The sequence below is a fragment of the Peromyscus maniculatus genome, chromosome 8, assembly GCF_049852395.1.
Source record: "Peromyscus maniculatus bairdii isolate BWxNUB_F1_BW_parent chromosome 8, HU_Pman_BW_mat_3.1, whole genome shotgun sequence".
In the NCBI taxonomy this organism is placed as follows: domain Eukaryota; kingdom Metazoa; phylum Chordata; class Mammalia; order Rodentia; family Cricetidae; genus Peromyscus; species Peromyscus maniculatus.
Window position 1 is genome coordinate 13,835,527 of NC_134859.1, and position 14,816 is coordinate 13,850,342.

Genomic DNA, 14,816 nt, shown 5'->3' on the forward strand with positions numbered 1-14,816 from the left:
TGAGGTTGCGTCGGGGCCTCCGGATGCTTCTTTGTGGCACTGACTGCCCTTTGAAATCATTGCTCTTGCTCCTCTGCTTCCGTGCATGTTTCGTTCCTCCTTCTGGTAAAACGAGACTTTCACTCTTGTGTTCACAGCCACTCTGTGCCCTGTGCCTGGTGTACAGTGTGTCCCCTGGGGGAGGTGGCATCTGGCCTGAGACCTGTGCCATGCACCCAGCTGGGAAGATGGGATGAGATACCTTGGCTGGGCTGAAAGGATAACGGTCCTCTTCGAACGAGGTTCTTGCTCTCTTCCATGACCTTGCTCAAATCAGGGAACTGAGGTGATCAATGTTCATGATAAGAAGACCAGCTGCCATTTTCCCACAGTTTATGTAGCAGCTCAGAAGAAATCACTCCAAGGGCCATTCAGCTGCCCTGCCATTTTGAGACTGCTGCCAGCGAGCGTCCTCTCTGAAGTTGCAGGAGTGAGACCCAAAAGCCATGCACAGAACCTGAAGTCAACGCATTTGGGACTAGAACCTGCAGTGGCCGAGAGGCTTCCATGTGGAACCATGGCCACACTCTAGATTCAGGGTGTTTCTACGGTCTTGGGTGAGGGTTTTCTCTCTGGATGATACATCTTTCACAGAGCAACAAAACACATCACTCTGGCTTTTTAGAATCAAGAGAAAGGTTTTATTTCCCTTAAAATGTAGCACAGATGCCCACAGGCTTCCACTTACAAGCCTGTTCAGATAAGTGGATATTGCCATTGTGTTTGGTGGGACAGCTTGGAACAACATACCTGGGGGCCAGAGAGACAGTATGTGACCATAAAAAAGCCAACTGTTTTGTCATTTGCCCCTGGTGTCGGCAATTCCAGCCTCTGGACCTGCTGGTCTGACTGCCTCTCTCCTCCATGGTCTTAAAGAGGCACTCTCCCACAACAGGATGAGCTCCAGTCCTCTATGCCATTCGTTTAGGTTTCATACAACTTTCCTGAAAGAAAAATGACATACGAAAGATACCTAGGAAATGGATATCCCAAATATGCAAACGTTAAACTTACAAATCGTGTGGTTTTAGGTAAAGCATTTCAGCTCTGTGCCTTGGTTTCTTCAGTGTTAAATGAAGATGCCATTGGGGCTATTTCTGTGGACAGCTCTAAGGGGTAGGAGAATTGGTTCATGTAACGCACTTAGAATGGTGCTGGCAATGTAAGAGCCATTTAATGAATGCTACCTTGTTAGCATCATTTTGATGATGGTGATGATCATAGTGCTGGTGGTGATGATAATGGTGATTGTGGTGGTGATGGTGATGATGATCGTGATGGTAATGGCGGTGGCGGTGGCAGTGGTGGTGGTGGTAATCTGTAGTGACCTTAAAAGCATCAGGAACTCAGGTCAGTTCTTGACAGGCAAGCCAGCAGGGAAGCAGCTTTTTGATCACACAACATAGCCCGCGGCTGTCACACCCACAGGATTCTGTAAACCATGGCAAAGAGCTAGGAACACAGAATCAAATGATTCTTTTCTAATGAGGCTTCCACAGATATTCAGTGAAAAGTACCCCCCAAAACTGGGTCATTTTTCAGTCTTCTCTTTCTCTTTTCCCCCTAACTTTTCCTCCCCCTTGTGAGAATGGATTTGTTTTCTGTATCCTGCCTGGAACACCCTGGGCTCCTTCTTGTGGGCTCATGTATTATGCATGTGATACCAGCAGGAACCACCTCTGTGCAGAGCAGGGACAGGGGAAAGGAGATTGGCCCCAACCTCTCCTCTGAGTGGTGGTTTTGTGATTCAAAGGGCAAAAGGCCAACAGTTCCACAGGCCCACTCCATAGGTGCCAAGGCCCGGGCATTACAGAAATGATGATTTCTGCTGGGAGCTAAGATCAGTGGTGCCCTCTGGATGCTGGAACTGCTGCTCATGGCTGTTTGTAAGGTCACAGAGACCGGAAGAAGATATAAATTAACCTTGCAGAGACTTGTGCTGAGGGTCCAGGCTACTTCATCATGGAGTTCTGTAATTCCACTACTAAGCATAGACACAAAAGGAAATCAGTGCCAAGGGGACATTATTCATTCCTATGTTCATTGTCATGCTGTGGACATGGTATCAGTCTACATGTCCATCAGCAGAGCCATGCATAAAGGAAATGTCTTATGCACAATGGAATACTATTCAGCCATAGAAAACAAAACCCTGTCTTTTGCCTTAGCTTAAATAGACCTCAAGAACACTATATTAAGTGAAATAAGCCAAGTGCAGAAAGACACACACTTTGTGAATTCATTTGTGTGTAGATTCCATGAAAGTCAAATTTGTAGCAGGTAGAATAATAATTATGAGAAGCTAGGGAGGGGACAGATGGAAGAGGTTGGTCAGTACCCACAAAGCTATAGCCATGATGCAGGAGTACATTCTGGTGTCCTTCACAGTGGAAAGACTACGCAGTTGGTAGCTGTGTAAATCTTAAAGTAACTAGACTAGAGATTTTTACCACAAAGAATTTATGAAGTAATGAGTATACTAATTGCCCTAGTGGTATACATGTATCCAAACTTCTCATTGGAACATGTGAATTTGTACTATGATCATGTGGTAATTTAATTCAAAGCTTTTTACAGCAACAGAGCTCAGGAGTGAGATCAACTTGGCTCCCAATGCTGCGTTTGCCAGTAGGATGGAGCAATTTTCCTCCCTGTGGCCCTCGGTTTTTTGATGTCTAAATGAGGAGAAAAACACAAGTTTTATCACTTCTCAGAGGGATTTGATTTTTATTATTTTTTGAAATTATGTATACGTATGTGTCTGTGTGTGGGTATGTATATGTGTGTGTGGTACCCATAGAGGCCAGAAGAGGGCACCAGATACCCTGGAGCTGGAGTTAAAGTATGTTGCCATATGGATACTGGGGACTGAACCCAGATCCTCTGCAAGAGCAGCCAGTACCCTTAACCACTGTGCCGTCTCTCCAGCTCTTCAGGGGGATTGATAAGAATGCATATAAAGTGTGGCCATTCACTATGAACTCATTCCACAAATACTGCTGTGATACATGCTAGGTCAGGCATACAGCTAAACATCATATATATCATGGTGATCAAGAAAATGAAATCTTTGTCTCTATGACCTTTACATTCAGTAGTGAAGATAGAAAGTAAATTTCTTGGTTTAAAATATGTCATGAATGCTGTGAACAGGGTGTAATGAGGATGGATGCCAGCAGTTCGGCTTTAGTGTCCATTACTGGGGAAGGCTATTATAGGAATTGATGTCTAAACCTATATTGCAAGAGTCCATGGGAGTTTGCCGGGCAGGATTTCCTCATTTAGTCCTTATAACTGCACCCTTTGGGGCCCATTATCCTCATTTTCCAGGTGAAAGAACCGAGTCTCAGACAGGTAGGGTAACATGCTCCTGAAGGTGGAGATGGTAATTAGATTGTAGCCCTGGAAAGCATCCTGGCAGTATGCACAAAAACAAATAGCAAACAGTGGTACCTGTCTCTGTCCCGTGGCTCTGTGATTCTAGACCTAGGGATGCACACCACAGAGAGAGATTCTCAGGCAGCAAGAGGTTTAAACGAGAGGGTTAATACAGTGCTACTGCTGGAGGAAAAGAAGCAGGACCACGCTACATGTCTACACATAGGAGAAAGGTTAAAGGTGAAGTAGCCCTAACAGCAAGAATACTATGCAACATAAAAGAGAGGTTTTTTTGTTTTTGTTTGTTTGTTTGTTTTTTGTTAATTAAAAATATCTACATTATCCTTATGTCCACCAGTGACATAGTTGTGTGTGGTCATGTGACACATCTGGTTCTTAGAGTTTCCTCCTTTGACATAAAGCAGTGTAGCTCATGGAAAACGGGGGGCCGGGCCTGCTAGTCTCTGAAATTGGACCCCTAGGCCTATGGAAGGTCTGGCTGTTAGCAGTCATGACCTTGGCAGTGTTGGCTATTTGCAGCCTGTGACGGGCCTGCTGGAATGAAAGGTGACTGATTCCACTGCAGGGCAGTCTCTCTTGCTGCTGGGTCTGTCCTTTTGCTACACAGTGTACAAAGTCTTGGCAAGTCAGGCATCTTAAAAGACTTTTCCGTGAGCATCCAAGTTGCTAGGCTCAGCACTGGTACAAAGAGATCCCCTTGGATAATGAGCAGGGAACCACAGTGAGACCGACAGATCCTTTCAAGCTCTTGCTGTGGTCCACGCCCTGTAAACATATCGTCTCATGCTGCCTCTGTTGCAGCCCTCTGCAGTGAGTATCAGGTCACCTCAACTTTGCAGATGAATTTGCCGAGGCTCAGTAACACCTTCTTCTTTCTGATCTGTGGCCCATATCAATATTGTCATCACCATGCTCATCCTTCTGAATACTTTCCATATGTATGTATTGAATGTTTGTTCTGCTCTGTCTCACCACCAGCTGGGGGAGTGGATTCCACGAGTCTCCTTCACAGTCAGCAGCAGATCATACGCCTGGAAAACTTACAGCAGCTGAGAACATACAAGCTGGTAGAGACAGGATTCTAGCCTTAGAAAGCCCCTGAATCACCCTCATCAAGGGCTTTTTGGTACACATGTCTCTGGGCCTCACTCCCCACCCCCTGAAGGTGTGATGCTGCTGATGGTCCTGGAACCAGACTTTAAGATCATTGAATGGAGGAGAAGGCAAATGTACAGTGCTTTAAGATAGAACAGATTCCAGGCTGGCTCCTAAGAGCTGTCAGGTTGATCAGGGAGGGTGCCCAGTGAAGCTCTAACTTCCTGAGTCGCCTTATCTTTCACACACCTATAATTTCAGGGCAGGAACCAGCTCACCAATCGAGGTGAGTTATTTGTCTTTCAAAAACCAGAACAACAAAAGCACCACAGCGACAAGATTCCAGCTCTGAAATCCTCCTCAACCAAGCCCATTGTCAGAGGGGGGAAGGCACGGCCAGTGCCCAGAGAAAGCCATCCATTGTCCTGGCTTCAGCCAGGATGCTAATTTCAGAGTCTGTGCCAGTTAGAAAATTGCAGAGCACACAATTAAACTGGTCTTGCCTCTGTCGTCTGCCATCTTTATAAATTATTCACATTACACAGTGTTTAATATGCTTCCCCTCTTCCAGACCCTCTCCATGACTGCTCTCCTCTTTCTTTTACAGCTGTGGAACAACTATTTTCATCTGGCAGTGGCTTTTATCACTCAGGACTCTCTGCAGCTGGAGCAGTTCACGCACGCTAAGTACAACAAAATCCTGAATAAGTAGGTTGCAGTCTTGGATTTTCTGAGGGGGTGAGGCTTCATGAAATGCACTGGAATGGGGTTTGAAGCAGGCATTTTCGCTTCTTCTAGGTATGGGGACATGAGACGGCTCATTGGCTTCTCCATCCGTGATATGTGGTATAAGCTTGGTGAGTAGGCGCCCTTGTCAGAAAGATGTATCTGCATGCTTCCAGTGCCTCCCTGAAGACCAGTCCCCAACCTGTCCTTCCCAGCATATGTGAATCTGCTTCTGTGTGATGTTCCTGCAGACCTAGGAAGTCAAACAGGAATTTGTAAGAGGGAGGACGAGGCAGGGCTACCGTGGGAACTGTCCTCATGCGTCACAGGAATGCTTGCTGCTGATTGGCAGTCGCTAGTCTACATCCTGCTTCTTGGGTGATGTGGTCCATAAAATACTTTGGAACCTCCCAGGGTGGGAGAATGGATTCTCTGGGGAGTGACTCCAGAAGCTGCCCCTTGTCACAGTGAGCTGCAAGGATGGTTTGGGGTTAATGGTGAAGGGAGAGATGGAAGCAGAGGGACCTTTAGTGACATTCTGAGTGAGGCGTGGACTAAAGAGACCCTAGAGAAACTTCACATTGCATCCTTTAGGACCACCCCTCCTTTCTCTTACTGATCAGGAAACTCAAAATGGAAAGTTACTTGCTTGAGCTCAGACAACTGGAAGTCTCTGTATGTGGTTTTCATTCTATGAGCACAGGGTTCCATTAATCTTGCTTATGGACCAAATTCTGCATGAAAGAAGGATGGATGAGTCAATGGAGAGTGAACAAGTCCATCTCTGGCATTTGGCTTTCTCCTTGACTCTCTTGTGTACAATTTTTCTGCCCTGGGCATTTTTAAGGGGATTTGCCTCTTGGCTTTGACCTCTATGGCCATCTGGACTTTGTTTCCCACTTCCCTAGAACTCTTCATATGGGCTGGCCCTTAGCAGATGCTCTGGATAACTTTTAGAGTAAGGTCTATCCTCTGATAGGAGGAGTATAGTACAGTAGAGAGATTACCAGTCTGGTTTCTGTGGTTGTTGGTGACATCAGAACCCAGTTAAGACCATATATTTGATGATAGGGAAGCCATGAGTCGGCTCACAGAGCCTAAAGCAGAGTGAAGGACCTAGGCCCAGAACAGATTGTCACAGCTCTGCTTGGGGCCTTGCCCAGTCATGTACAACCAAGCCTTAAGCAAGAGAATTTAACATCCCTTGTCTTCAGTAAAGGAACTAACACGGTCTCACAAGGTGCCTACGAAGGTCGCAAGAGCAAAGACTAGGGTAAATATGGCTGTGGAGGCCTGCACACACATGTCAGAATTCTTATTCCTGTTCTTACTGTGGTCCGGTGAGATGGAACCGAACTGGGCTGGCCCCTTTGTCACAAAAGCTCAGTCCAGTATATACCACTAAGGCCCAAAGAATGGGGTCCAGGCAGTAATCTGAAAAAATGAAGTAGGGTGGACCCTACAACCCAGAGAGATTCTACAGTGCAAGTACTGCCAGCATTTGGAGTAGGGTAACCTTGGCTGTAGGGGCTATCTTGGGGTACTCTGGGCTCTATCCTCTAAGATGCTGGTGGCACTCTCCCCAGCTGCAGCTCTCCAAACCTCTTCAGCTATTGTGACATGTCCCCTAGGGAATGTCCTCTTAGTGTGCCCTTTGTCTGGCTACTTTGGATAAGGAGAGGGCTATCAGAAATACTTTGTCTCATTTTCCATTTGTGTTAGTAGCTTTTTGGAACCATGACCAAAAGAGCCAAGAGAACAGCTGGGAGAATTCCTTGACTTGATGTGGAGTTTCAGAGGCTCCAGTCCACCAGTCTCGGCTCTGTGGATTCAGAGCCTGTGGTGAACATCACGGCAGCAGCCAAGTGTGTGGCAGAGGCTCCTCACCTCCTGGTGGAAACGCCTTGAGGGTGGCACAATATAACCCCACCCCTACTGTACGTACAATGACATACAGCCACAGACCTACTTTTTCCAGCCAGACCCTCCCTGCCTCTTAAAGTTTTATTCTCCTCCAGGAAATAATTGACACCAGCTAGAAGCCAAGCCTTTAATACTGGAGCCTGTGTGTGACTTTGTGTGTTCACCCTAACACCACTGCTTTGCAATAAGGCGGGGAAAAAAAAGAAAGAAAAGAAAAGAAAAAAAGAGACAACGTCAGTGCAGACATGTGTAAGGAGAAACGAGGGCCTGGAGCAAAGTGCTGCTGGAATGCTTCAGCAGAAAGCTACCACCAGTGGCTGCCGCTCTCCAGCCGCTTGCTATCTGGCTAGAACGCAAGCTGATCACTACCACATCTTCCGATTTCTCAAAAGAAGCCAATACCTTAGTTCTTTCAAGGCATTTTCCAGTGTGTGTGTGTGAATATCAATGATGATTAATTGAGTGTTTTCAAACTGTGGCGTGTTCCCAGTGAAAGAATGGCTTCCCAGTTTGCATACTTGGTTTGTATCAACAGAGACCAGCTGAAGCTGTGGTGGGCCTCTGCTCCCAGCCCCACACCCCAGGCTCTGCCAGAATCACAGAACAAGGAGCTCTGTTTTGTTTGTTGTGAGCAGCTCCACACAGCCTGCTCCCCTCTGAACATCCTTCACTGCACTGTTTTGCACACAGAAGATTTTATTTAGATATAGATTATGTTTTGGCAGGGAGTCTTGTACTTCCAATTATGCTGATGAATGAAAAGCTGTTACCAAATATTCTACCTGCTTAGAATCACAGAACACCAGAGCTGGAAGGGCCCTTTAGAGATCATATTGTCCAGCATTTTTCAAACATTTATTTTTAGCTAAGGGCCAATAAAAAGAAGAATTCATGCTCGATAAGTAAATGGGATTAAAAAGTAGAAATATTGTAATTAAAGTGAGCAGGGGTGCAAAGCCTCTTATAAATGGCTCTCTGACTCCCAGGACAGACCCCTGAGGACAGCTGGAAAGGAGATTTATAAGATCTGACCCTTATTTTTACCAGTGAGGAAACTGAGGCTCAGAGAGGAGAAAGGGCTCATTCACAACCATTTAGGGAATTAGAGGTGGAAAACCAACACACATACTGGCAGGAAGCCTTGCTCAGACACATCACAGAGCTCTTTGCTCCTCAAACCTGCCTGCAGAATGAATTAGCACAATTAAAAGACCTGTCTGGAGGCTGCAAGAAAAGAGCCATCGAGTGTGACTGCCCTCAGCGATGGCATTTGCTGAAGAGCAATCTTAAGAACAGAGAGGCCCAGGCCACCCTAGGTGTCAAAGAGGGCTAGGGATGGCCTCTGGCATTGTCATCTGAGTGCTGTGTTCCCACACCACCCTGCTGAAGACCTGGTCGAGGAGAGCACCACTGCATTGGCCTTCCTTAGATGGCCCCTTTTCAGACAAATGATGTCTACTGCAGGAAACAAAAACTCAAAGGAAACTGCCAAAAGAGCCACCCTTCACCTCTTGGCCAGACTTCTGAGGAGGAAGAAAGTACATCATTCTGAAGGGGTCTTCCCTTCACACACACACACACACACACACACACACACACACACACACACACACACACACACACACACACACACACACACCAGGCTTCCACTCATAACTGTCACGGCTACCTTCTCCTTCCTTGTCTCTTGCAGGAATAAGAGCAGAAATCCCAGGCAGGGAGGATGAGTGGCTGCCTCATTGACATCCTTCCCTGCTGCATCGTGGGATTCTGGTGTTAGCACACTAATGAGATTAGCTTGATAATCCACACCAGGACCAAGCTCTGAGTTCATTAGGGACCGATGCAGTGAGACCACTACATAGTTAATGATGGGTTTAAAGGGCAGCTCATTGAATAGCTGAGCTCTCCGAAGCAGCCTTTGCTGATTGCCCATGCAGTAGCTCTTCTTCTCTTCCTAGCTGACTGGATCCTGATAATGTTTTTGTTTTTGTTTTTGTCGGATTGCAATTTGCTCAGCTAACAATGTCTTGGAGTAGATGGTGGTCGTGTGACCCAGATCTGCCCCACAAAAAATCAGCGGAAACATGTTTGTATGTATTCAGCAAAGTATTTCTTCAAAGAGAGAAGGGGGTGGAGGAAAGGGAGAGGGGAGAGAGAGGCTCAGAGAGCACAGCACATCATTATTTTGCCCTTCTTTCTTTCTGGAAAATGACATGATGGCTGGAGAGGCAGCAATTGTCTTGGTGCCTTAAGGACAAAAGTCATATGCTGAGGCTGGAGGTGACATTGAGTTCTTTCTGTCTTCTCAGATTTCACAACTCTGAGCTGACCATCTTCTGAGGTTTTGTTAAGGAAGAAAATCAGCTTTTGGGTTAGCCTTGGTAGCCAGATTTTCAATTACACCTCTAACTAATAAATCAGATAATTTGGCTCTCTGATCTTACAGGTCATGTAGCTCTGACAGGTCTGCAGAAGCAGGACACACCCAAGGTCAACAACAAATGGTTCCTTGAGCTGCAGTTAGAAGCATTTGTCTTTGGACCCCAAGTCTAATGTTCTTATGAGTATTTTTTCCATATAATTTACATTTTCAAATGACATGAAATAGTGAACTAACTTTTTCAGAGAATACCGATAATGAGTAAATCATTGTGCATGTTAGTTATGCCAGCAGCAACCATAAGACTCAGCATCAGTATCTTCTTCTTAGTAGGAAAGTCTGTGGCAGCCATGTGATTATAGAGAACTAATTGCAAGGCTCATCTCAGACTTGAAGGTTATTTAACAATCATTCTTCTGGGAAGAGTCTAGGCATGTATGTGTTCATGCTTGCATGTATGTTGGTCTGGGAGAAGAAGCATGTGATGCGAGTTCTTGGTGAGGAAGACTACATATTGTTAGGAGCCCAGCCATTTAAGGGTCTGTGCCATTTGTGTTTTGGGGTCCTGGACCATTGCCAATGGTATAGTATTCTAACACTGGATTTCTGCTGGGCATGGGGTAATGCTCATTTTGTTAAAATGACGTTGCATTTAACCTTCCCACATCCCCTTAGTTTAATGTTGGGCTGATGTGTTAGCAGTCATCATGGGAAAGACAGACAGTGGCATCTTGACCACATGTGTGGGACAACCAGTTCTGGCCAGCCCATGAGAACGACGGGCTGTTTCTTTTTATACAGCTCCTTATTAGCCAGGTGGACTAATAGTGAGAAGGTTGAGGGGAAATAAGGCATGATTCAGACCCTATAAGGAAGGACCTACTGTCTAGGTGTGGAAATTTAGAATATTGTTATTTAAAGTGAAATGATACAGCTCCAGAGACCATGGGGGAAATGTCTCCTAAAGAACGTCAGAGAGTGAGTGGTCCACCTCGGGGCTGAAGGAAAGCTGCAACAAGGCAAGTGATCCAGGAAAGCAGCCTAAGCAAACATGCGTCTTAGAGTTGGATGGTAGGCTTCGCAGAAGAAATACGGAGTGGCGTTAGAGGAAACATCCATCCATACATCTATACACTTAATAGCAAACTCTGAGCACTGTGGTGGACAGAATAACAGAAGTTGTGGACGCTGATACCTTAAATAGCAAATGATGCAAATATTATAATCAAATTAAGGATCCTTATGGTGAGGGGATCTTGGATTATCCAGATGGGCCCAATACGATTACAAGGCTCCTTATATATGTAGAGAGAGGCAGGAGAATGAGAACCAGAGGAATTTGAGGAAGGCCCAATAAGGATGAAGGTGAGAGGTTATAAACCAAGGGATAGAAGGAGACTCTAAGAGCCTGAAGGGGAAAGGTAATAGATTCTTCCTTGGACTTCTGACCTCAGTCATGTATGTTCATACCTTGGTGTTTTAGTACAGTGAAACCCATTCTAGACTTCTATTCTCCAGGAGTATGAGATAATGAATGTGTTTGAAGTCATCAGTTGGTTGTGACTTACCACATCAATAACAGGAATCCAGTATGAGCACCTTCTAAGGTCATGTGACTGAGGTTAAAACTGAAAACAGACGAACAACACAGGCCTGGCCTCATAGACTCACCCATACCACTGAGAATTAGAATATTGGTTGCAATTATTTAATTAATATCTGTAAAGATGAAATAACTGTAGAGTAGAAACTTGAGGCATATAGAGAGTCTATGAGGACCCTGTGAAGTGAGTGAGCCATGGGTTACCCCAACAGGATGAGCTAAAAGCTATTCTTTTTATAGTCCCATCCTATTGAAATAGAATGTGAGCTACATGTCTTGTTTTAAATACTGCAGTACCTACATTAACAGACTATTAAAAAGCCCTGGGCATGGTGGTACTTGCCTATAATGCCAGCACTTGGGAGCTGGAGACAGGAAGATCAGGGGTTTAATTTAAACTTCAGCTACATGGGGAGTTCAAGGCCAGCATGGGCTGTAGGAGACCCTGTCCTAAAAGACAAAGAAAGGGAGAAAGAGAGAATTAAAAGAAGCACAGATGTACTTTATGATGGGGTTATATCCCAATAAACTCAGCATAAGGTGAAAATACTGTAAGTGGAAAATACATCACAAACCCCTCACCTAGCGTAATAACTCAGCACACTGGAGTTTTGGTGGCTTTCCCTCACAGTGGTGAGCTGCTGGGTGTGCAACTTTCTGCATCTGCCTGACATCAAGAGAGAGGATTGGATTGCATATTACTAGCCTGAAAAGAAAAAGGATCCAAATACAGAATTCAAAATACAGGGTTGGAGATGTAGCTCAGAGGTAGGATGCTTGCCTGGCATCCATAAAGCCCCAGGTTCAATTCCAGCACTGGAAAAAAAATATAAATAAAAGTAAAATTCAAGATAATTTCTATAAAATGTATTTTGCTTTAGTACTAGTGTGAAGTTGAATATCCTAAGTTTAATCTATTATACAGGGAATGGTCTCTATTTTATTCAATATCATAATTCCAAAGTTATATGTATCTCTGCCTAGGGGACCAGCCTCCAGATGGCCCAGGGCTTGAAAGGGATCCATGGCGTCAGCACATACTAGACTTTTTTATCTGAGGGCATTAGGGAAAAAGACACTCACACACTCTCTTGATGGTTTCCTTCAGACCTTTTCTTTCCTCCTTTCCTTCCTTCCTTCCTTCCTTCCTTCCTTCCTTCCTTCCTTCCTTCCTTCCTTCCTTCCTCCCTCCCTCCCTCCCTCCCTCCCTCCCTCCCTCCCTCCCTTCCTTCCTTCCTTCCTTCCTTCCTTCCTTCCTTCCTTCCTTCTTTCCCTCCCTTCCTCTTCCTTCCTTCCTTCCTTCCTTCCTTCCTTCCTTCCTTCCTTCCTTCCTTCCTTTCTTTTTTTTTCCGAGACAGGTTTTCTCTGTGTAGCTTTAGAGTCTGTCCTGGATCTTGCTCTAGACCAGGCTGGCCTCAAACTCACAGAGACCCACCTGGCTCTGCCTCCCAAGTGCTGGTATTAAAGGTGTGTGCCACTACCACCTGGCTCAGATCTTTTCTTTATTCTTCTTTTGCATTCTCTATTCTTTATTTTCCTGGTGATTTCCTTCTCTCATTCTTGATGGTTTCCTTCTAATTTTATCTTTATTCTTGATGCTTCCTTCTAACTCATTTTAACTCTCTCATTCCTGATGCTTTCCTTCTAACTCATTTTAACTCTCTGATTCTTGATGTTTTCCTTCTAACTCTCTGATTCTTGATGCTTTCCTTCTAGCCTATTTTAACTCTCTCCTGCTCTATCTCTATTCTTTCCCCTACAGCTTATATGCTCCGGCAAAATCTTTCAGACAATATAAAAATTACAGTGTGGTTACATTTTATTTTTCAAGTGAATGAGTACAATGAATACAAAACAAACAGTAAAAAACAGCATGTTTTCCATATCCCTTACATGATTAAACATTTTACATATTACAGTGAAAAACAAATTATCTTAAGAACCCACACACATTCATACCCAAGCAGCTTGTTATAGATTAACTGTGTGGGCAAGCAGGGTATTCTTCTCAGTCAGATCTTTTACTGGCAGGCTACAGTTTTGCAGTTACAAAGAAAAGGCCAATTACTTTATTACTTATCTTGAAAGGTAATCTTATAAGGAATCTTAAAGGACTCACAAACCTAAATTTTTATATATGAAGAATCAGTCAGCTGTGGTGGCATTGTGTTCCCCGAAATATTGTGCACCCTAATAAACTTATCTGGGGTCAGAGACAGAATAGGCACAATATTAAACATAGAGGATAGGCAGTGGTAGCACACGCCTTTAATCCCAGCACTTGGGAGGCAGAGCTAGGCAGAAATCCATGTGTTCAAGGATACAGCCAAGCATGGTGACTCACGCCTTTAATCCCAGGGAGTGGTGGTAGAAGGCAGAAAGATATATAAGGCGTGAGGACCAGGAACTAGAAGCATTTGGCCTGGTTAAGTATTAGGCCTGGTTAAGCATTCAGGCTTCTAGTAGCACAGCTGAGGATCCATGAGGTGAGGTAGCTGTGACTTGTTCTGGTTCAATGATCTTCCAGTACACCCAATACCTGGCTCAGGTTTGATTTTATTAATAAGAACTTTTAATAATACCTGCTATAGTCAGCTCTACTTTAAACCTTTAGGGTGCATACCCACTCATCAATGGTTTCTTATATCAGGAGATTGAGGGCAGAAATGGGCACAAGAAATTAATCATCACCTTTGATCACCTAGCAAGGAAAGTGCACCAGCTAGTAATAATTGGGCTGCTTTGTTCTTGTTCCCTGGCCTTAAAGAGTTCTGCATTCAACTGTGTGCCTTTCTGAAACTTCTAAAACTAAAAAAGATAGTCTTCTTGGGTTTTTCTGCCTTAAAGCTATTTGACAAAAATGTCTTGGTCTAACTTTTAGGTATTTTCAAAGCTTTGTTTCAGCTGTGATGCAGTTTGAAACCTGTGAACACATCTCCCAACCTTAAGGTTAAAAGACTTTAAGCTAGCTGGGCTAACTGGGACTCATTGCTTTTCTTAATCATTAACCTAAGCCACAGTCTATTTGGCTCCTCAATAGAAACTCATGTGTTGTAGCAGTGTGATACTTCCTTGTTTATATTTTCAATCATCAAAACGCTATTTAAACTAACATTACTATTATCATTTAGATAGTACAGCTTAGGAAGAAATCATCTTCATAATAATCCACAGGTAAAAATGTCCAGTGGAATGGGATGTTTCTATGAGATAAACACACTACATTACAGGCAGTGGGGATCTCCCCACACCCATTCACACCATGCCATGTAGCAGAGAAAGATATCAGCAGCAAACATATAAAGACACAGCAGAAGCAAAAGGCATTCTGGGATCTGTGAATCTCTGACTGAGATTCACCCATCGGAGAGTTTCCTCCTGGTGGGCTGACACCTTGAACTTCAGTTGCCACCTGCTGCTCCTCTGACATGGCCACCAGCAAGTATGACTTTAACAGATAATCAAGATAAAACATTCTTATGGTTTTAAAAAATGTATTCTTAGGTAGATTTTTGTATGCTCAGACTACATTTACATCTGGACAGCCATATCTCAAGTGTTTAAAAGGCACATGGTTCACAGCATCTGGAATGAACCTTAAGGCCCTAAAAAATGCCTAAGAGTTTACTCCAGGAGCACATGTGGGGT

The 14,816-nt window shown here is 44.4% G+C and overlaps 1 protein-coding gene across 1 annotated transcript in view; it reads left to right on the forward strand.

Moving 5' to 3' along the window:
- Positions 1–14,816, forward strand: part of Dock2 (dedicator of cytokinesis 2) — a 408,847-nt gene that overhangs the window by 333,089 nt on the left and 60,942 nt on the right. Inside the window, exons 31-32 of the mRNA XM_015997613.3 lie at positions 5,141–5,241; positions 5,332–5,390. Coding sequence (XP_015853099.2) covers positions 5,141–5,241; positions 5,332–5,390 — 160 coding nt within the window. The remainder of the gene's footprint in view (positions 1–5,140; positions 5,242–5,331; positions 5,391–14,816) is intronic.